This window comes from Leucopleurus acutus, assembly GCF_964270905.1.
Source record: "Leucopleurus acutus genome assembly, chromosome: 10".
Taxonomy (NCBI): Eukaryota; Metazoa; Chordata; class Mammalia; order Artiodactyla; family Delphinidae; genus Leucopleurus; species Leucopleurus acutus.
In genome coordinates this window covers 36,797,360-36,820,336 of record NC_139153.1, presented here as the reverse complement: position 1 = coordinate 36,820,336, position 22,977 = coordinate 36,797,360, and the positions used below count along the sequence as shown (strand labels likewise).

Sequence of the window (22,977 nt, the reverse complement as noted above, 5' to 3'; positions counted from 1 at the left end):
CTCTCTCTCTCTCTGACATCAGGGACTTTGGTTGGTGGTTCAAAGGCTCTAACTTCCTGTTGGCAGGGCAGGAGGTTGCTATGAGAAACAGCACCTCCATTGGCCCTGACCCCAGGGACACAGCGTCAGCTCCCTGTGTGCTTCCAGGCTGACTGGAGGTGAATTGCAGTATCACAAGGGCTCCTAGGTATGAGAAGGCTCCCTAACAGACTAAACCAGGGAGCCCCATTCCAGAGGCGTTGGCTATTTGCAAGGGTCTCATGCCTTGTACATTTTTTCCAAAAAGCAACATGGCAATTGCAGGCCATAAACCAAAGAGTTGATGTTTTTCAGAAAATAATCTCACTTTTCCCTAGCAAACCACCTCTAGCCCTGGGGTCTCTGAGCAGTGTGACAGCATGAGGCCTCCACAGAGGGAGTGAAGCCCAGGAGCTTCTCCCCCTTGTCTTTGGTATAAACTTGTTCCTTGGGCCTGCCCTGAAGTGCACCTCTAATAAACAGGAAGACATCTGCGCCATCAATGTCTGTCCCTCACAGAGCATCTGAGACCTGTCTGGGCCATCAAAGCCATCCCCAGCCCCCAGGAGCATTCTGGAGGGGAACCTAGTCTCTCCAGAAACAATTCCCCATTGTGTCCCCTCACTTGGAAATCATAGATATGTTAACAGGCCCTTATATTTAGGCAGGTCCTGCCCTGGCTTTGTGCTAGTGTGTTGTTTTTTCTTCCCTGAACAATGGTCCTTTCCAGTAGGGCCAGCCGTTCACACCATTGTCTGAGACCCTTGGACTACAGGAAACAGCACCAGATTCTTATCAGCTGGGGGGGTGGGGTGGGGAGGGGGCAGAGTGAACAGATGAGGTCATGCCCATAAAGCAAGCTGCTGGTCTGCCATGTCATTCTTCTATACCTTTATCTGTGAGAGCAGAGACCCCTTGTCCTTCTAACAGGCAAATCTGGGCTTTAAGTGTCTCTTAATACTGTCTCCTCCATTTGATGGCAGACACTTGGACTCTGCTTTAGGTCTCTTGATTCACTTTGGAATCCTCTCCAGCCCACAACTGTCCCCTTGCCCTGGTCTTCCCTCTCTGCCCAATGGGATGTTCTTGGCGGTGAAACACATCCCATTGGGATGGATTAGGGTGTGCTCCAGTCATCTTCGTCCCTGGGGGAAAGGGGTCAAGACTGGTCACCTGAGTCCTCCTCATAGCAGAATCCCTGAGTACAAGCTACTATTTGACTGCTGGGGGCCTGGTGTGAGGGTGAAGGTGGGCATCCCTTTCAAGGCCTCCCTAGAGACTGTGCAGCATTTCCAATCCTCAGTGGAGAATGATTTTTTTAAAGGCATCATTGAGGAACCAGGAGTTTCCTTAATGAAAATCCAGCAGGGAAAGTGAAAGGCTTCATTAGGACACAGCCTCTAAGGAAGAGGGGGCCAGCAGTGGTACTCACACAAAGGCGGGCTGGGGCTGGGCGGTGGGAAGTGGACACAGGACCACAGCTGCTGTTACTTCATCTCCTGTGCACCAGGAGGGTGGGTGAGTCTGGAAGAGGAGCCAGGGTGGGGGTCCAACAATCCTTGAGCTCTTTAGCAGGTATTATATCCAAACCTAGCCCCACTCATTCCTTCTTTCTGCACACCAGGGCCAAGTTTGTAATCTCAGTAATCCCTGGGGATTTGATCCTGGTGTGTATTGAACTTTTCTCCTTGCCAGAGCCCCTGCAGACTAGTACTTGGGTGAGGCTGGGGTTAATCCTTAACTTGGGTGGAAATTGGTCTGTTTCTGAGCAACTGTCTGCTACTTATAAGGAGATGTGGCTAGCTGGAGACACCTCAGTTTGCTGGACTGCAGAGGCACGAGAGAGTTCTCTGCGACCTACCTGGCTCTAGCTGCATCTGGGGCCATTGTGAGCCCACAGAGAAGATAACCTGGCAGGAGACAGACCTGCCTCCTGATGGCTGCTGCCTGCCCACTCCTGAAGCTGGAGGATTCTATGGGTGTCTGGGACCTGATCCAGGTTTAGCTGAATGAAAGGGAAGCACAGAAGCCATTTGAGAAAGTGAAAAGGGCTGTTTTCCGCCCTTATTCTGCCCCTACCCTGCCCCTCACCTTTCCTTAGAAACTAGTCTTTTGGACTGCAGGACAGCCACAAGCTTGGGGTGAATCCCAGCCCTCCACAGTGGATGATGCCAGACACAGGAGGAGTAGGAAATGGGCTGGGGAGGCAGGCTGGCTGTGGGAGAACAGGAGCCAGAGGCAGGGCAGAGTCCAGGCCCAAGGGACAGCAGACTGGCAGCTTGGCAGCCCTGGTCCTGGGGTGGCAGGTCCTGCTCTGGTGCCAGCCATGGGAAACCAAGATGTGGCTATTCCATCTGCGAAGTCAGGGGCTCCAGAGTTTACAGGCTTAGAAGGCAGAGATTAATAAATTAATCTCAAATGTAAAGGGAGGGAATTAATCTAACCAGCATTTTCCCAAAGTATGCTCTTCAAAACATTAGAAACATGAGGTGGTAACTGCTCCATGGGAAAAAAAAAAGGATAGAGGGCCACATGTTTTGGAGGATCATGTAGCACATAGTAGGCATGCCAATTAATGAGAAATCATTGTGAGCTCCTCAAGGATTTCACAGGGCAAGCAAGCAGGCAGTGCACAGCTCTGTAGGGGCTAAGGGGAGAGAAATCCCATGTTTATTTGACCATTGTCGAGGATCTCATGAGACAGTTGTTCCAAAGGACAACTTTTGACTAGCCCCTTTCTCGAAGCCCCTTTCCGGTTCTAAACCTGTTTGGGAAATCATGAAACAGGACCAAGGACCAGGGGAAGTATGAGACTTAGAGGAAAAAGCTGGGAGAGGAAGATAGAGTGAAATCCCTGAGGCAGGAAATAGGGCTGGAGATGAGGGTGGTGGTGAGGGGCTGGGGGAAGTCCATGCCCAAGGGGTCTTCAGGGTGTGGGGAGTGGTGATGTGGGAGCAGAGGCACCGTGCACCCGAGGAGAGAAGGGGGCTCTGAGGTTGCATTCACACAGCCTCCCAGCCCAGCACTCCATACCAAATGGTGCTCTGATGATGCTTCTCAGATGGGTGGTGATTGCCCGAGGCCGGGCAACAGGGTTTCACTTTCTGTGAGGCCTGGGTGCTTGTGCAGGGTCCAGGAGGTGAAAGCAGGGGTCCTGCTCCAGGGCCTGGGCTGCAAGATGGGACTGATGACTGTTAAGCCCCCTAGTCCATAGCACAGATTGAGGAGGCCATCCAAGCAAGAGGCTAATCTCTGTGGTGAGGTGGGGTGATGTCCCTCCCATCTTTAAAGCATCCCTGCCTTTACCCATCTCCCTCCAGCACCAGTGGAGTCTGCTCTTTGGGCAGGATCATGATGTCACTGGGGGAGTGGGGCTGGGGGAGAGGCGTCTCCTGCATCCTGCCCCGCAGGCCAGACTCTGGGGCTCCCCCTCCTCTGCCAAAGCTGCAGCTCCCACAGCACAGCCTGGCCCCCCAGGCAAGAGCACAGTGGTCTTAATATACGTTGGTATGTGGCTGATGAAGACAGGCACCAGGCCAAGTGTCGCTATCACAAAGTCAAGTGTTATTGTGAAAAAGGAGCAGTGCTGCCTACGTGCCCAGCTGCCCTTCGCCAGCATTTTTTACCCCTGGCTCAAGGTTTTCCTGAAGTTCCAAGAAGTCTCAGAAGCCCACGGGACAGGATTTTCCTAATTTAATAAGCAATCTCAGCTTCATAGGCAAAGCCCTCTGACTCCTTCCTTCCTCTGATACCCATCTCCTTCCCGTCTAGAAAATGCCACCCAGGGTGGTTTCTCCCTCCTGGAAAGGACAGGGAAAGCCCCTCATTTCCAGCTCACACAAATGGCATCAGTTAATTTAGTACAGAAATACACAGATACAATAATGGTAATAATTATGTGATGTAAGTATTAACTTCATTCCTTTCCTTGCAGGTTGTGTGGAAAACCCCTGTGCTATCCTCACCAGCTCTCAGGGGTGGTGACGATAAAAAGAATAGTAATTATGAGAAGCGTGCTTTGAAGACAGAGAAACCACAAGGCTCATCTCAACATATGAATACAAAAATAGAATTCACACATAGAAGCATTTCCAGGAGTGAATAACACACGGTACCGTGGAAGCGGGGCGGGGGTGGGGTATGGACCAGTAGAAGCTGTCCACAATTTTCCAAGCGCAGGTGTTCCTTGTTCAGGATATTTAACTCCTTCTCCCTCTGTTTTCCAGAGTAACTTCCCCAGGGGACCCAGCCTAGCGGCCAGTGCAGAGCCTGGGATAGAGGGGCAGAGCTGGCTGCAGCTCTGACACCCATTCCTGGGGCTCTGCGCTGTCTCCCCACCCTCTTCCATGGCCTCTCTCTCCTCCTCCCTGCCACGGTCCTCCTCCTCTGCTTTTACGTACTGACATCCCAGCCACAGCTACCCCAGGCCAGAGGCTTCCCAAAGTGCTGTCAGGTTAACCTCAGTGCTTCCGGTTCACTCACTCTGCAAAGATGGGAAGAGGGGCCTTTTTCGGACTCCAGTTCTCTAGAGGTGGTAGGGGCTGGGGGGGTGGGGGGAAGGAGTGCGGGGGTGGCTCGGATAAAATCCAAGGCAGACAGAGTCTGGGTTTGAGTTCAGTGGGGCAGGAAGCCCTGTCTTGCTTTTTATCTGTTTTTTCCTCCTTCCTTCATCTTGGTTTTTAATGGAGGGAATCTCAAACCTGATGCTTTTGTCTCCCTCCTGTCGGTTTTGTGCGTCACTGACTTGTTCACATGCAGGCTGGGAACAACTTTTCATTTAGTCCTCTTCTTCCTCCTCCTCCTCCTCCTCCATGCTCCCCAGCCCAAGAAACACATTACTGCTGATGGCAAAAACACCTCCCTACACGCCCAGACAGATTGCGTCCTGGCCACCTGAGCCAGCAGCACCCCCCAAGAACCAGCAGGACTTAGAAGCTTCCCCCTACATTTTTTTTCCCTTAAAAGAAGAAAAGGCTTCATAAATGAACCATCCGTGACAAACCCTTATTTAGCAGAAACCAAAGATCCCAGGGTGGGAAACATCTGGCTCCTGGGCTAATTGATGCCTTCTGGAGTCCTTGAGAATGCCCGCCCCTGGGTCCCATAGGCGGTCCTAGGGTCTCCCACCCTCTCCCCATCTCAAAAGCCTCAGTCTTCTGTGGCCTCCCAGGCAAAGCCCTGCCCCTTGTCCTGACCACCAGCTGCAGCTTGCTCCTAGAGCTGCCACGTCCCCACCCTCCCAGGCTGTGGGTCAGCTTGCATTGCCCTGGGAAAACAGCCCACTCCTCGAAACACCCCACACTTCCCCAGCTCCCCTCTCCCTATCTCTAGTCCACAGAGTTGGGGGATAACATTCTCCTAGAATTCACCCCCTCCCTGCTCATCAACATGGAGACCCTGATGGTGGGGAGGGGCAATCCCATCAGGGGGTGTGGGCATCCCAGGAAACCTGGCCTGGCTGCTCCGAGACCCGATGAAGGGATGTCAGGCTGGGAGGTCCAGACCATCCCCAGGTCCCAGGGAGCTCTAGTAGTCTATGCTTCTGTGATTCTGAGATGCAGAAGAGGGGTTGTGGAGTGGCAGGGAACTACCAAGATATCAGGGCACAAAGTGTGAGGGGGTCTTGCTGTTCCACCTTCTCAGCGCCTCCACTTTCCCTCCCCACCTCAGTCAGGGTAGGTCTTCTTAGCAGGTACTAGCTTAGACGCAACTTCCACCCTCCTCAGCTGCCTGAGGGCTCCCTGCCCAGACACCTCCTCAGCTACACCCACACACCCAGTCTAAGGGTCACTCAGAATGGCCATTGTTCTGCAGGCTGGGTAAAAATCACCCAGCCCTCTTGCCTCCGGCACAAGTGGAAATGTGCTCTGGGGGCCTTGTTCAAGAACAAATAGCAGGCCCACTGGAGTTGCCAGCAGCCCGAGGGTGCTGGCTCCAGCCTGGGACTGAGAGCACAGAGAGCGGCAGGGAACAGGCCCAGGACATAAGGCCCTCCATCAGGCCCCAGCCTATCCTGTGGGTTGCCTGGTAGGGGTCTGGGGGCAGAGATTCCCATCTCTAAGAGGCAATCAGGCATGTTGGCCCCCTCTGCCCTAGCTGGGTGGGTGGGAGAGGCTGGGGGCTGCTGCTGGCCGCTTGGCCCATCCCGACCACGCCCTCCTCCTCATTCTTCTATGTGGCCTCCACCTCCCGGGGTGTCCGATTACGCTCGGCTTGCACCCGGCTCTTTACCTTCTTGCCCAGTTCCAGCCCCACCCAGCTCTTGCCCTTGGCCTGTTTGCTGCGGCCTCGGCTGCGGGAGGGGCACCACACACGCTCGCAGTACTCATCCACCCGGGGCAGGTTGGCGAAGCCGATGAGCTGCAGGATGTCCTTATACCAGGCCTTGGAGGGGGTGGAGGCCGGGCCTCCTTGGGCTGCAGGCTCCTCTGGCCTCGGCTCCCCGGGGAACAGAGTGTCAAGCTGTGCAGCCATGATCACCTCCAGAGCCAGGCGGACCACCACCTGGGAGAAGCCGTGCTCCAACGTCATGCAGGTGTAGGTGCCCGCATCCAGGCGGTTGAGCCTGCGGAACAGCAGCCCCTGTTCCGTTTGCAGGACGCGCTCATCTGTCTTCACCTGCTGGGGGTGTGGGAGGGCGTGAGGGCTCCTGGAGCAGGGCCTGCACCATCAGCTTCTCTGCCCCTGCTTTTCCAAATTTGCCATCTCAGGGCTCATTCTCCCCTTCCCAGCAGCTTGGCTGGCTCAGCATCCTCGACCGTGAGCTAATTGCAGGCAGGGGCTCACCTTCCCATAATCCAGGATAGGGCCTTCTCAAAGATTTGACTGACTGGTTTCTCCCCTACTCAGAGCTCTGGATCCCCTGTCTTGGCCTTGGGGGGCCCTGGCACATATTCCCAGGGAACAGAGTGTTAAAGAGTATTTATGGGCTTTTACTCAGGGGGGCTATACCCCCAGACCAAGGACAAGAGCTCCCCTCCATTCTACACACACACACACACACACACACACACACACACACACACACACACAGCCCTCCCTGTCTTGGTCTGCATTGCCCACTCCCCCCACAGTGCAGGGCCCACAGCCCCATCACAGGTGGAACACGGTTCCGATCCAGCCCTATCTCTGGCCTGGACCCTGTCTGGGCTTTAGTCCGCACATGTGTACTTTGAGGCAGCACTGCTTGGGTGGTGAGTGTTGTGTAACTCCATCTCATCGCTCCCCTGCCCCTTCCCCACTGGGGGAGACTTCTCAGTGCCCAGCCCAACAGCTGGCCCAAGGCTGGCCTCCTCCAGTTCTCAAGCTGGAAGGAGAGCCCCTCCTGTAATCAACCCACTCCCTCCTCTTCCCTACCCGTGGGAGTGGCTTGTGAATGGTTCTTCACCCTGCCCCCACCCACACCCAGCCTCAGGTCCCAGACTGAAGCCATCTCTGGGCTTGACAGACTTTTCTGGATGGGGGAGGAGAGGGCCTAGGCAGACAGCTGGACTCCAGGGAGGACGTGTGGGGCCAGGCAGTGTGTGAGTGTGTGTGTGTGGTAGAGGTGTGTGTGCAAGGGCCAGTGATCAGGGGCCCAGGCCTAAGGCAGAGGAGGACCAAGAACCCCTGCGGAAGAGACCCCTTCGAAGATGAGCCATATGTGTAAGCATGGAGGCCTTCCTGACCAGCCTAGACCCCTTTCCTCTCTTCTATCTCTGCTACCCAGCTCTCAGACAGAGCCTAGCTCAGTGCCCAGGAGTTTGTGGGCTCCCTGTCACTGGAGAAGTTCTACCACATCTGGCCTGGGTGTTCCCAGATGGCAGGAACAGGGACACCTCCTTCTAGGCACCCCAGGGGCTTTAATACATACTTTTCTTAAGTTGATCTTGGCAAGTTCCCCCCAGAGTTCATGGAGGGGTATGACCTCAGGACACAGGCAGGCTGGAGCCAGGGTCCTTGCTCACCTGGTCAGGCCTCTCGTTCCCTGGCCTCTGTAAGAACCAGCGCACAGCGGCCTGGGGGGACTTGGGCAGGCACTCCAGGAAGGTGCTGTTGTGCTCTGTGCCGTAGATTGTGGTGGTCGCCACGAGTCCCGCAGTCTCCTCTGGAAGGATTTGGAGGTGGGCTCAGCTCAGGAACTATAGGACCCCTGGGACCACCCACTGACTCCCTCAGTCCAGGAGCCCCCATGAATGCAACAGGGACCTAGGTGTCTACTGATCCCTAAGCCGCTCACTCTGCCCAAAGACCCTAACCTATATGCTGACAGGAGCTGCCCACATACGGAAACTGAGGACTGCCTGTTACTACAAGAACGGCCTGAGGCCATACTTCACAGGGGTCAAGCCCAGGCCACAGGGGTGAGTGGGGGCCCTGTGAGAGCCCAGCTGGCGCCCCCATGCCCGCTGCCACTCACCCTCCTGGCTCTGGCCCAGGCACTGCAGGGCAGGGTTGCCATGCCGGATGTCCTGCCGGCGGAACCGGCGCTTGCTGGTGCCGGGCCGGTAGCGGGTACAGGAGGCACCATCCCAGGCACAGTACGGGTCCCGGGCCAGGCAGCACTCTGCACAGGCACTGCCGTAAGTCTCACACTGGTGCAGCTGCAGCCGGGCCACACCCAGCCTCGAGCCCACATACAGCATTTGCTGGGAGGAACATAGGCAGAGCCCAAGGTGAGCCTGTGCTCTGCCTGGAAGCAGCTAGGCTCTCAGCTCCCTTGGCTTTCCTGAGACCCCTGACATTTGCAAGAGTCTTCCAGAACCTCCTGAGTGCATTCCCAGAAGAAAAAATGTTTATCACCCACCTGATCTACATCAGATCCTATGTTAGGACGTGGAGGGAATGGGGCACACCTGGGGTCTTTTCTCTAAGGGGCTTCTCCAGACCCTCCCGGCAGCAGACCTTTGCCCTCTACCCCAATGGCCTTTATCCTGTCTTGCCCCTGACTTTGGAGGTGAGCTCTGCTTTAAGCAATCCCAGTACAAAAGTCAAGATTTACCCAAAGATGAACTGGGGCAGATGAACTTGGGGAGATTTTGCCACTTGCAAAAGGACACACAGCAGGCCTCTAAAGTCTATTTGATTTAAAATCTGCATCTTGTTTTCAAGCACGTTTTTGTCTCCCCTGAGGAAACGGCCTTTGTGGATCTCCCCTTATCTGAACACATGCTCACTTACTCCGGGCCTCCCACTCCCACTGGTTTCATGCGTGGGAATCTCAGCTCCCAGCTGAACTCTCAACCCTCATTGCAGGGCTTAATCAGGCAGCCCCAGGGCCTGCTGTGACTCAGCTTTCCATCAGACAACAGCAGTGCTCAGGGAAACTTCAGGAGACAGGTGGAGAGGAAGGAGGAGTGGGGAGAGATGTCAGCTACTCTTACCCTTTTGACGGAGATCTCCATCTCAGTGATGGGTGTTGGCACCTGGGAAAGAAGGAAGACCTCCCCTGCGTCCCTGTTTTCAGCCTCTTCCAGACTCTGGGTGGAAACCATCTTTTTCCCAGGTCAGTGCACTCCCTGGCAACTAAGGCCAGACAGTCTCTCCTACGTTAGAAAGGTCCTCTCTCCCTGGCTGGCCTCCAAGGCTTGGCTACAAGCACAAAGCTCTGGCGTCCCCTCCCACAGTCCTGTTCCCCACCAATGAGGCAGCTGTCCCAAATCACCCATCCCATGCGGGGAAGCACAACAGTTCCCCAAACACAGATGATCCCCTGTCTGACTCTATAGAGGGGTCAACAGAACCCCTGGGGGACTTGGGGTGTCAGCTGCCCCTCAGTGCAACTTGGCAGCCCCTGGCAGGGCTTTGTCAAGGGGTGATCGCCTTGGCCATCCCTCACTGGGCCCCCCAGCTCTCAGCTCACAGACTGCGTCTCCAGGCCCTGCAGTCATTTTGAAGCATCGGCAAGGCCCCTGCAGTAGTGAGCGTCATCACTTTCACTCCCCACTGGCCGGAGGTTCAGTACAGCAGGCCCATCTCCCTCCTGTACTTTGCTCCTGCTTTCTCGTAGCCAGGCCTAGACGCAGGGACGGGGCTTGAGGGGACCCTTCCCATCAGTTGCCCCCACTCACCTTAAACACCTGGAGCTCCTCCAGAACCACCTCCTCAGGTTCATCAGGGTCCCCCACCTGGAGGGCAATGACCTTGAGCACGGAGCCTGAGTCTGGGGCAGGGGAGGAGGTGTCAGTGGGAGAGGAAGGGGCAGCATAGGTCCTCACACACCTCCCCTGCCCGGCCACCCCACTCAGCCCACCCACCCGTCCCCAGGAAGATGACGTCATAGGACCCGTCCTCTGCCTCCACGCGGTCCACCACGATCTGACGCAGCTGCTGGGCCAGGTGGGTTTTGACGAGGACGGGGCGACCCCGCCGAGGACGCACTGGCCGGAACATAAGTGGGTGGGCTCGGGCAAACTGCAGCACCTCATCCGGGTAGTCCTTGGTGCTGCCAAAGGGTCGTCCTGGCTGTGCGGTCATCTTGCTGGGGCACTGTGGGCAGCAGCAAAGGGAGTGCCTGAAGCTTCCTGTGATGTCACATTCCCCACCCCAGTCTGTTTCTAGGCTCCACTGGCTGGGCACGCCAACCTCAGAGGGACCACTTGTGGACCCTTCATGCTGTAGGAGAGACTCCTTAGTGTGGTCTGGGCTCTGCTCCCATCCTCACCCCACCCAGCCCAGCTGCTCTGGAGCCCCAGCTCAGCCGCTGCCTTGGGGCTGCGTGCAGACGCAGGCCTGTCCTCAGGCAGAGCCCCTCCTGGCATCTACTCAGCCCTCTTCCCTGCCCTGGTCCCAGGCAGATACTTACCACACCAGGACGGGGAAAGGGTACCTTGCCCGCATAGGCCCCCCACTGGTGCTGGGGACCATCTTGGTGGGCAAAGGGCCCCTTGAAGACCTCCCAGATATCAGCCATGTGGTACACGCAGACGGCATAGCCCTGGAACACAGCACTGCCAAGGGCGGACAGGGACAGTCAGGCCAGGGAGGCTGTCAGAGGCGGGAAGGGGGCAGCCTGGTTCCATAGGTAGGACAGAGGATGATGGTGCCTGCAGTCAGCAGAGACCAGAAAACGAGGACCCCCAGGCAGAGAGTACAGCCACGGAGTCACCGAGTCAGGGACAGAGACGGGGACCCATGGCGAGGCCGGACGTGAAGGCAGGGGCTCAACAGGGGAGGCTGCAGTGTAGAGACGGGGCCAGGGTGGAGGGGAGGGGAGGCCGTGTGCCCACCTGACTGTGCTGAACAGAGCGTACACCTCCAGGCTCTTCCCTGAATTGGGCCACAGCAGGAACACGTCCTCTGAAGACAGAAGGCCACGACCAATGCCCGCCACTCACTGGCTCTGAGCCCTCCCCAGCCCTCACCCAGCCTGTCCTGGCCATGCCCTTACCCAGCTGGTCAAAGTGGGTCTCGGCACCTCCAGGGCCAGGCACGGAGCAGAGCAGCCTGGCCTTGAGGAAGGTGCTCCATTTGCTCACCAGCACCCGCTGGCCGCCTGCGTCATTCTGGGGAGAGGGGACCAGTCAGCCTTGTGTCCCAAGGACAGGCCCCTCCTCCTGTTCCTCCACCCTCACCCTTGTGGGGGAGGCATGGATGTCGGCTCTACGCCCTCGCCTCAGTTTGCCTACTGCTGCAGTTTGGGACAGGTCTGGGAAGGCACATACGGCCAGGATGTGAACCTCACTGTCCCTGCCACAGCTCTCACCACACAGACGCGGCCCACGCGGCTGACAGTGACACGGCCCGGGCCTCCATCAGGTGAAGGGACTGTCTCCGAGAAGAAGAAGTACACCTTGTCATCGTCCTGGTCGGAGTTGTCAGGGATCCGGGTGGCCATCACAAACCTGGGCTCTGTGAGTTAACACGGTGAAGCTGGTGGGGGCCTCATAGAGGAGGAACAGGGTGGGGGGTGAGCCAGTGAGGAGGGGAAGAGGTGCAGGGACCCCACTGGAGGCCGGAGTCCCAGGCAGTGAGTGGGGATGGGCTGCCCCTCTGGTCCCCACTCCAGCGTCAGTTCTCCCACCTCCCTGCCAGTGCCAGGGGCAGACCCCAGCCAGCCTTGCCCTCAGCAGACCCCTGGGCTCACCGTGCAGGAGGTTCTGGTCAGAGTCAGAACGCAAGGCCGGTCGGGGACCCCCACTCCGGAAGATCATGGCTTCACGCCCCAGGAAGTCGGCATTGAGGCCCGTGTACAGCTCCCCTCCTAGGGTGAGGGTAGGGTCAGGGGAGGAGGGCCAGGCCCTGTACCCAGACCCCATCTCATCCCAGTGACATTGGCCGGCTCCCACCCTTGTCATGCCCGCCCTGACCTGGGCATCACCCACCTACAAAGGTGCTGGCGAAGGGACGGCTGGGCTCGTGTGGGCACCTCCCCCGCCCACTTTCCACACTGCGGGGCTCCAGATGGAGCACATGCTGGGGAGAGGGAGGGAGGGAGGGAGAAGAGGCGTCACCTAGGAAAGCAGAGCCAGCCCCAACCCGGCTGCTGCCCATCGCTAGCGGCTGGAGAGTGGGGGTGGGCGGAAGGCGCCCTCATTCAGGACCTTGCCGGCAGGGTCAGCTCCCTGGCACAAAGGTGCCTTTCAGGCTCTGACCCCTCTGCCCTGACCCAGGCTCAATGGGGAGCGTTCAGACAACAGGGAGGAAATGTCACTGCTTCCCAGTCCCTTGCGGGGCCGCCCCGGCTCACCTCTCCACGATGCCCAACGGCAATGAGGGCGCAGGTTGGCTGGAAGGCACCAGTGCCACACGCCAGCAGGTGGGTCCGGTTGTGGGGCTGCAGCACCCGCACAAAGTTGGCACACTCCACCTAGGGGGAGGAGGGGGGTGGGAGGATGATCTGGGGGGGGGGTAGATTCTTCAGCACCGTCAGGAGCCTTCAAGATCTGCTTAAAGTGGCCCCAGAACAGGCACCTGGGGAGCAGCCCCAGGCTCTCCTGGGGATCAGGGACTGGGTGTTGGTCATGGTGGGGGGCAGTCACTCCCGACATCACTCACCGAAGGATCTCTTCCCTTGCGAACACACTCCTCCCTTTGTCCGGGCTGCGGTGGCCACAGCACCTGAAACACAGCCTGTATGACCCCTGACCTCATAGCCTCAGTTGACCCAGCTGGCCTCCCATCTGGAGTTGCCCAGCTCTCAGACAGAGCCGCTTCCAGGTCAGTCCAGCTCACCTCCCGGGGATCCAGCCATGCCTGGTCCAGCCGCAGTGAGTAGATGGCATCGCGGCCGCCCAGAAACAGGCGGTCCCGGTACTCGTCCAGGTAGAGGGCCCGAAGGTCCAGGGAGCCCCGGGGACCGAGAAAGACGGCAGAGCGGTTGGCAGAAAGGAGGTCTAGGAGGGAGGGAGGGAGGGGGTCAGGGCCTGCTGCTCAGCCCACTTCTCTAGCCAATCTGTGGAGGTGGAGTGTCCCAGCTGTGCATTCACCGTCCCCGCCCCCACTCACATCTGGAAAATGTTTCCATGCAAGGGGTGCTGGAGGGCTTCAGGGAAATGACTCCTGGTGGTGGGTGGGACAGGGGGCTCTGAGCCCCTCACCCAGCCCAGACTACCCAGGGGCCTGCCCCCTACACCTTCGCTCTGTGGCCCCCAGGTATTCAGTTAACATCTCCTTCCCCCTGGCCCATCTGTGCTCTACCCAGTCCCTAGGGAAGATGGCCCCACTGGCAGAACTTATGGCAGCAAGCTGGGTGAAGTACTGGGAGAGCCTGGAGGAAGGGTGGGTGGTCTGAGAAGCGTGCAAGGTTGAGTCAGTGGGACAAGCAGTTGGACAGGGGAGAGCGTTCCATCAGAGGGAGCACCTGGCTAAGGCCTGGGTGTGGGAGAGGCCAGGTATGGCCAGGTGGATCTCTAGGCTCTGGTCCAGCGATATGGCTAAAGAGGGTTTTCTCTTCCATAGACGCTGCCCACCAGGCCCCAGGGATGGGAGTGGCTCTCTGGGTATGGTGACCCCAGGAGGTGGGGATTCTGAAGTAGGTCCTTGGGGTCCAGCTAGGTAGCTGGAGATGATGGGTGGGCAAGGGCAGAGCAGCAGGATGTGGTGGGAAGGGGCGATGGCCACCACTGGGAAGGTGAGGTATCCAAGCCCAAAAGGTCATTCTCTCTATCCCCAAACACTCACTCTATCCCCAAACTCATTAACAGCCTCTTCCAGGAAGCCCTCCATGCCTGACAGTACTTTGGAGGAGATTTGCCCTATTTGAACCTTTTCTTGTAGCCAGACTTAGCCCAAAGCCACAGCCCCAGGGCAGGACCACATTCCACAACTGCCAGCCCCCTCACCCCCCGCCGTGACTCCCTTCAGACTCTCCAGAGTGGAGCCTTGTCTCCTGCCTCCGACTCTCCAGAGAAGGCCTGGGTCTCCCTCCTTGGACTGGGGTTCCTGGGGGAAGGTGATCACCCCTCTGGTTTCCCCAGGAAGAAGAATCTGTGGAGAGCCTTTGTCTCATCTGATTCAGAAGAGGCCTGTGCCAGCTGCAGCACAACATATCAGGTTAGATCTGCAGAGGAACCTCCTGGGCCAGGATGGGCAAAGAAGGGAGGCTACAAAGAGCCTCGTGGATGGAGGGGAAGAGGAAAGGCCAGCATTGCAAAGTGGGCTGCAAGAGGCAGGAGGGGGAACAGGGCTGGGGCATAGGGTGAGGGACCCCGCTTCAGGGCGGACGAGAGGGACAGGATGCTGCCCGCTTCTCCACTGTCTGCCCTGGGCAAGGGGCCCAGCTGAGAGCAGACAGATGCTCCAGACCTGCCCTCTCTGCCCCCTCCCCATCTCTCTCTGCCCATCTCTGCTGAGGTCTCTCTCCTTTTCTCAGCAGTCCCCTCAGTTTCTCCTCCAGTGTGTCTCTGTCTCTCCCACCTCCACCCTGGCCATGTCTTCCAGGACCTGTCCCCCTCCCCCTGCCTTTCTCCCAGGCTCCTGCCTCTGGCGGCCAGCGGGGAGCACATGCCAGGGAGTGACTGTAAAGTCCTTCCCACAGCCTGTGCTGGGAGTGAATGCATCCCTCCTGCTGTCAGAACAGACTGCCCTGGGCTGGCTGGGGTCCCATAGCTGGGGTATGGCAGGGTCTGGGGCTCCCAGGGACACACACAAACAGGGTGCGCACTGCCCTACCTCGGTAGGAGAGCCGCAGGCGGGGCACGCTGGGGCCAGGGCTGAGGCTGCCACCGCGGAGCAGGAGGCCCCACAGGAGGCAGCAGATGGCCCAGGCTGAGGGGGCCATGCTGGGGAACTGGGGCACCAAGCTGCTTGTAGAGCTGCCCTGGGTCCTGCCGCTGCCGCTGCTGCTGGTTGTAGTTTGCTCCGTTGCCGCCAGGCCTGCCACTTATAAGGCAACAGCTCCACCCCGTCCCAGGCCAGGAAGGCGGGGAGGAAGAGGGAGGGAGCAAGTGCCCTGCCATCTACCTGCAGCCTCTCATTCCACCTCGGCTGGCCCAGCTGATGCCTCTGTGTCAGAATAGCTAGTTCCCCATTTTGGGAGACTCCTTCCCAGCTGCGCTGTGGGTGGTTTATACAGAGATGTCCACAAACCCAAGTCCCTAAGCTCTAGCAAAATGTCAAGGGGGGAAATAGCTTGGAAGGGAAATCAGAGGTTGATGGGCTGGGTGGGGGGGTCTAGCTGGGCTCTCTTTTGCTCCTTGCCCCTCTGGTGCCCATGAAAGGGACCCCCACAGACTGATTCTGGGCCCTGGTCCCTGACACCAAGGGCCCAGCCCCCTGAAGTCTTGGTCAGGCTCCCCAGTTCCCCAGGCAGGGCCCGACTGCCTGGGGGGAGTCATTCCAGCCCAAGGGGCTGGATGGGGGGCTTGAGGTCTGGCCACACTTCACAGATCTGCAATTGGCAATAGATGAATGCCCAGACTTCTCCACCCTTGGTGTCTTGGATCAATGGGCCCAGCCAAAGGCATCTTGTGCCATCTAATGGACGAAGTAGGAACTGCAGGAGGCCCCACGGCTGCCGGCTGTTCAGACCTGTCCGTGTCTGGCCTCCAGGCCCCATCCCAGCCCACTGGGGCAGGGAACAGGATTCACCCTGTGCCGGAGAAGCCCTTATTGCCCTGCTTCCCTCAGTCTCTAGTCCTCACTGAGCCTCAGGGCCCAGAGCGTCACCAGGGAAGTGGTGGGTTCTTCCCAAGGGTGAAGGGTGGGTGCTCATGCCCCAACTCCCTCTGCTCTGAGCGCTGATCCAGGGGACAGGAGAGTCACAGAAGAGGCACAAGGGGAAAGATGGAGCTGAGGGGTTGAGTAGGGCAAGTGGGGAGACCTCCCCCCCCTCAACAGCAGCCCCTGTCTCCACCCTCCACAGCTGCCACCCCACCCCATTCCAGACCCCTACACTCAGAATCTGAGGCCTTGGGTGCTAAGATTTCCACCTTGAGCAAGAATCCTGGCACTCCCAGGATTCTAGAAACTCCTGCAAGTTACCAGGCCGGGTCCTCAGATGGTGGTCAGGAAACTTGGGGGCATCAGAGAATGAAGGACGTGGCCCAGGCCACACAACAAGACCTGAGAACAGGTCTTGCTCAGTCCTGCCCCTTCCTGGGACCCTCTCTTGCTTCTCAGGCTCCTGAGGGTACTGGGACTCCACCTCCCTTCCTATCTCATTCCTGAAAGAGAAACAGCTCAGTCTCTGAATCAGCATGAGAAGGACCCAGGGACCTGGGACCCTGTCTCCCTGTCCCCATCTCCCCTCAAAATATACATGCCTCTTGACCTGGGATTGGGCAAAGTGCTACTCAGGGAGGCCACCTTGCCTCTGGATTCCCTGAAGAAACTTGGCCAAGGCCTTTCCCTCTCTGGGTCTCAGTCTCCTCCTTCCAGAGCCAGGGACCAGCCACCTTAGGTGTAACAGGCTCTATAAACTGTTGAGGGGTGCTTGTGCAGCAGCTGCCATGATGATGATCATATCCTGGGCCCTTGGAGGGGTGGAGCCCCTCTGCGTCCATCTCCCTGGGGAGATGTTTCAGCCTAGTAGCCCGGGCTGGGGGCCAATGTCTGGCTAGAGATTGAGCCAGACAGCCCCTCAACCAGCATGTGGCCACCAGCTGTGGGTGGGAGGCCCAACAACTCCTCAACCTGCCAGCTCACCCTGGGGATCTAAGCTCAGCCAGCCCCCAGCTGTGACTGCAGGGGAGGCCTGGGTCTACTGGAACAGGATGTGGGGGCAGCCCGTTCCACACCGCAGAAAAGCAGCCTGTGGCAGGGGCTAAACTTGTTGTGTGGCCTCTAGCAGGTGCTCTTCCTCTCTGCATCTGGTTCCCAGTCTGGGAAGGGGATAAGGATCTTTTGTGAAGATCTCTGCTTGCAGGGAATTCCCTGGCAGTCCAGTGGTTAGGACTCTGCAGGACTCCGTGCTTTCACTGCCAAGGGCCTGGGCTCCATCCCTGGCTGGGGAACTAAGATTCCACGAGCCGCGTGACACAACCAAAAAAAAAAAAAAATTAAGATCTCTGCTTGCTGGTTGCAGGTGGGAAAAAGACCCCATGTGTGCCCTTGGTGTCTTGGATCAATGGACCCAGCCAAAGGCATCTTGTGCCATCTAATGGACAAAGTAGGAACTGCAGGAGGTCCCACCGCTGCCGGCTGTCTCAGGCCAAGTGATGGGCAGCAGGGCCACCCAGCAGAAACCACACCCTCTTAGGACAGCAGGCAGTAACCAGGCAACCTCAATAGAAAGAGGCAGGGGCAGTGGGAGATGCTCCAGTGATTGCTTCTTTTTAAAAATTTGTAAAATTTATTAATTATTTTTTCCTAAGTATAGTTGATTTACAATGTTGTGTTAGTTTCAGATGTACAGCAAAGTGATTTGGAGATATACATACATACATATATATATATATATATATATATATATATATCCTTTTTCAGATCCTTTTCCATTGTAGGTTACTACAAGATATTGAATATAGTTCCCTGTGCTATACAGTAAATCCTTTTTGTTTATTTTATATATAGTAGTGTGTATCCCATACTCCTAATTTATCCCTCCCCCTTTCCCCTTTGGTAACCATAATTTTGTTTTCTATGTCTGTGAGTCTGTTTCTCTTTTGTAAATAAGTTCCTCTGTATTATTTTTTACATTCCACATATAAGTAATATCATTATTGTTTGTCCTGCTCTGTCTGACTTACTTCCCTCAGTATGATCATCTCTAGGTCCATCCATGTTGCTGCTAATGGCAATATTTCACTCTTTTTTATGGCTGAGTAATATTCCATTGTGCATATATATGTATATATGCCACACTTTCTTTATCCATTCATCTGTCAATGGACATTTAGGTTGCTTCCATGTCTTGGTTATTGTAAGCAGTGCTGCTATGAACATTGGGGTGCATGTATGTTTTCTTTTATTTTTTCACTTTTTTATGTTTATTTTTTATTTATATATTTTTTCTTATTAGTCATCCATTTTATACACATCAGTGTATACATGTCAATCACAATCTCCCAATTCATCCCACCACCCCCACCACCCCCCGCCGCTTTCCCCCCTTGGTGTCCATATGTTTTTTTCTCTACTTCTATGTCTCAATTTCTGCTCTGCAAACCGGTTCACCTGTACCATTTTCTAGGTTCCACCTATTTGCGTTAATATATATTTGTTTTTCTCTTTCTGACTTACTTCACTTTGTATGACAGTCTCTAGATGCATTCATGTCTCTACAAATGACCCAATTTCATTCCCTTTTATGGCTGAGTAATATTCCATTGTATATATGTACCACATCTTCTTTATCCGTTCACCTGTCGATGGGCATTTAGGTTGCTTCCATGACCTGGCTATTGTAAATAGTGCTGCAATGAACATTGGGGTGCATGTGTCTTTTTTTTTTTTTTTGCGGTACGCGGGCCTCTCACTGTGTGGCCTCTCCCGTTGCGGAGCACAGGCTCCGGATGTGCAGGCTCAGCGGCCATGGCTCACAGGCCTAGCCACTCCGCGGCAGGTGGGATCTTCCCGGACCGGGGTACGAACCTGTGTCCCCCGCATCGGCAGGCGGACTCTCAACCACTGCGCCACCAGGGAAGCCCCCGCATGTGTCTTTTTGAATTATGGTTTTCTCTGGGTATATGCCCAGTAGTGGGATTGCTGGGTCATATGTTAATTCTATTTTTAGTTCTTTAAGGAACTGTTCTCCATAGTGGCTGTATCCATTTACATTCCCACCAACAGTGCAAGAGTGTTCCCTTTTCTCCACACCCTCTCCAGCATTTGTTGTTTGTAGATTTTCTGATGATGCCCATTCTAACTGGTGTGAGGTGATACCTCATTGTAGTTTTGATTTGTATTTCTCTAATAATTAGTGATGTTGAGCAGCTTTTCATGTGCTTCTTGGCCATCTGTATGTCCTCTTTGGAGAAATGCCTATTTAGGTCTTCTGCCCTTTTTTTTTTTTTTTTTTTTTTGGCGGTACGCGGGCCTCTCACTGTTGTGGCCTCTCCCGCTGCGGAGCAGAGGCTGCGGACGCGCAGACTCAGCGGCCATGGCTCACGGGCCCAGCCGCTCCACGGCATGTGGGATGCTCCTGGACCAGGGCACGAACCCGTGTCCCCTGCATCGGCAGGTGGACTCTCAACCACTGCGCCACCAGGGAAGCCCTTCTGCCCATTTTTTGATTGGGTTGTTTGTTTTTTTAATATTGAGCTGCATGAGCTGTTTATATATTTTGGAGATTAATTCTTTGTCCATTGATTCATTTGCAAATATTTTCTCCCATTCTGAGAGTTGTCGTTTCGTCTTGTTTGTAGTTTCCTTTGCTTTGCAAAAGCTTTTACGTTTCATTAGGTCCCATTTGTTTATTTTTGTTTTTATGTGTGATTTATGTCAGAGTGTTCTTCCTATGTTTTCCTCTAAGAGTTCTAGGGTGTCCAGTGTTACATTTAGGTCTCTAATCCATTTTGAGTTTATTTTTGTGTATGGTGTTGGGGACTGTTGTAATTGCATTCTTTTACATGTAGCTGTCATAGATTAGTTGACCATAGGTGCATGGGTTTATTTCTGGGCTTTCTATCCTGTTCCATTGATCTATATTTTTGTTTTTGTGCCAGTACCATATTGTCTTGATTACTGTGGCTTTGTAGTATAGTCTGAAGTCAGGGAGCCTGATTCCTCCAGCTCCGTTTTTTTCCCTCAAGACTGCTTTGGCTATTCGGGGTCTTTTGTGTCTCCATACAAATTTTAAGATTTTCTGTTCTAGTTCTGTAAAAAATGCCATTGGTAATTTGATAGGGATTGCATTGAATCTGTAGATTGCTTTGGGTAGTATAGTCATTTTCACAATATTGATTCTTCCAATCCAAAAACATGGTATATCTCTCCATCTGTTGTTATCATCTTTAATTTCTTTCAACAGTGTCTTATAGTTTTCTGAATACAGGTGTTTTTTTCTCCCTAGGTAGGTTTATTCCTAGGTATTTTATTCTTTTTGTTGCAATGTAAATGGGAGTGTTTCCTTAATTTCTCTTTCAGATTTTTCATCGTTAGTGTATAGGAATGCAAGAGATTTCTGTGCATTAATTTTGTATCCTGCAACTCTACCAAATTCATTGATGAGCTCTAGTAGTTTTCTGGTAGCATCTTTTGGTTTCTCTATGTATAGTATCATGTCATCTGCAAAGAGTGACAGCTTTACTTCTTTTCCAATTTTTATTTCTTTTATTTCTTTTTCTTCTCTGATTGCCAACACTAGGACTTACAAAACTATGTTGAATAATAGCGGTGAGAGTGGACATCCTTGTCTTGTTCCTGATCTTAGAGGAAATGGTTTCAGTTTTTCACCATTGAGAATGATGTTTGCTGTGGGTTTGTCATATATGGCCTTAATTATGTTGAGGTAGGTTCCCTCTCTGCCCACTTTCTGGAGAGTTTTTATCATAAATGGGTGTTGAATTTTGTCAAAAGCTTTTTCTGCATCTATTGAGATGATCATATGGATTTTATTCTTCAGTTTGTTAATATGGTGTATCACATCCATTGATTTGCGTATATTGAAGAATGCTTGCATCTCTGGGATAAATCCCACTTGATCATGGTGTGTGATCCTTTTAATGTGTTGTTGGATTCTGTTTGCTAGTATTTTGTTGAGGATTTTTGCATCTATATTCATCAGTGATATTGGTCTGTAATTTTCTTTCTTTGTAGTATCTTTGTCTGGTTTTGGTATCAGGGTGATGGTGGCCTCATAGAATGAGCTTGGGAGTGTTCCTTCCTCTGCAAGTTTTTGGAAGAGTTTGAGAAGGATGGGTGTTAGCTCAGTCTCTAAATGTTTGATAGAATTCACCTGTGAAGTCATCTGGTCCTGGACTTTTGTTTGTTGGAAGATTTTAAATCACAGTTTCAGTTTCATTACTTGTGATTGGTCTGTTCATATTTTCTGTATATTCCTGGTTCAGCCTTGGAAAGTTATACCTTTCTAAGAATTTGCCCATTTCTTCCAGGTTGTCCACTTTATTGGCATAGAGTTGCTTGTAGTAGTGTCTTAGGATGCTTTGTATTTCTGTGGTGTCTGTTGTAACTTCTCCTTTTACATTTCTAATTTTATTGATTTGAGTCCTCTCCCTCTTTTTCTTGATGAGTCTGGCTAATGGCTTATCAATTTTGTTTATCTTCTCAAAGAACCAGCTTTTAGTTTTATTGATCTTTGCTATTGTTTTCTTTGTTTCTATTTCATTTATTTCTGCTCTGATCTTCATGATTTCTTTCCTTCTGCTAACTTTGGGTTTTGTTTGTTCTTCTGTCCCTAGTTCCTTTAGGTGTAAGGTTAGATTGTTTATTTGAGATTGTTCTTGAGGTAGGCTTGTATAGCTATAAACTTCCCTCTTAGAACTGCTTTTGCTGCATCCCATAGGTTTTGGATCGTCGTGTTTTCATTGTCATTTGTCTCTAGGTATTTTTTGATTTCCTCTTTGATTTCTTCAGTGATATCTTGGTTATTTAGTAACGTATTGTTTAGCCTCCATGTGTTTGTGTTTTTTACGTTTTTTTCCCTGTAATTCATGTGTAATCTCATAGCGTTGTGGTCAGAAAAGATGCTTGATATGATTTAACTTTTCTTAAATTTACTGAGGCTTGATTTGTGACCCAAGATGTGATCTATCCTGTAGAATGTTCTGTGTGTACTTGAGAAGAAAGTGTAATCTGCTGTTTTTGGGTGGAATGTCCTATAAATATCCATTAAACCTATCTGGTCTATTGTGTCATTTAAAGCTTGCGTTTCCTTATTAATTTTCTGTTTGGTTGATCTGTCCAATGGTGTAAGTGAGGTGTTAAAGTCCCCCACTATTATTGTGTTACTGTCGATTTCCTCTTTTATAGCTGTTAGAAGTTGCCTTATGTATTGAGGTGCTCCTATGTTGGGTGCATATATATATTTATAATTGTTATATCTTCTTCTTGGATTGATCCCTTGATCATTATGTAGTGTCCTTCCTTGTCTTTTGTAACATTCTTTATTTTAAAGTCTATTTTATCTGATATGAGTATTGCTACTCCAGCTTTCTTTTGATTTCCATTTGCATGGAATATCTTTTTCCATCCCCTCATTTTCAGTCTGTATGTGTCCCTAGGTCTGAAGTGGGTCTCTGGTAGACAGCATATATATGGTTCTTGTTTTTGTATCCATTCAGCAAGCCTGTGTCTTCTGGTTGGAGCATTTAATCCATTCACGTTTAAGGTAATTATCAATATGTATGTTCCTATGAACATTTTCTTAATTGTTTTGGGTTTGTTTTGTAGGTCCTTTTCTTCTCTTGTGTTTCCCACTTAGAGAAGTTCTTTTAGCATTTGTTGTAAAGCTGAATTCTGTTAGCTTTTGCTTGTCTGTAAAGCTTCTGATTTCTCCATTGAATCTGAATGAGATCCTTGCAGGGTAGAGTAATCTTGGTTGTAGGTTCTTCCCTTTCATCACTTTAAGTATATCATGCCACTCCCTTCTGGCTTGTAGAGTTTCTGCTAAGAAATCAGCTGTTACCCTTATGGGAGTTC

The 22,977-nt window shown here is 53.3% G+C and overlaps 1 protein-coding gene across 1 annotated transcript; it reads right to left on the bottom strand.

Moving 5' to 3' along the window:
- Nucleotides 1-6,189: 6,189 nt before the first annotated feature.
- SEMA3G (semaphorin 3G) lies at nt 6,190-15,217 on the bottom strand (the record flags this gene model as incomplete). The annotated part of the gene is made up of 16 exons (XM_082847138.1): nt 6,190-6,636; nt 7,965-8,104; nt 8,417-8,645; nt 9,381-9,422; nt 10,068-10,159; nt 10,254-10,485; nt 10,802-10,946; nt 11,226-11,295; nt 11,387-11,501; nt 11,702-11,847; nt 12,083-12,199; nt 12,321-12,411; nt 12,686-12,805; nt 12,994-13,056; nt 13,171-13,331; nt 15,109-15,217. 16 exons carry the CDS (start codon nt 15,215-15,217, stop codon nt 6,190-6,192), a joined length of 2,319 nt encoding a protein of 772 aa, XP_082703264.1.
- Nucleotides 15,218-22,977: the final 7,760 nt, after the last annotated feature.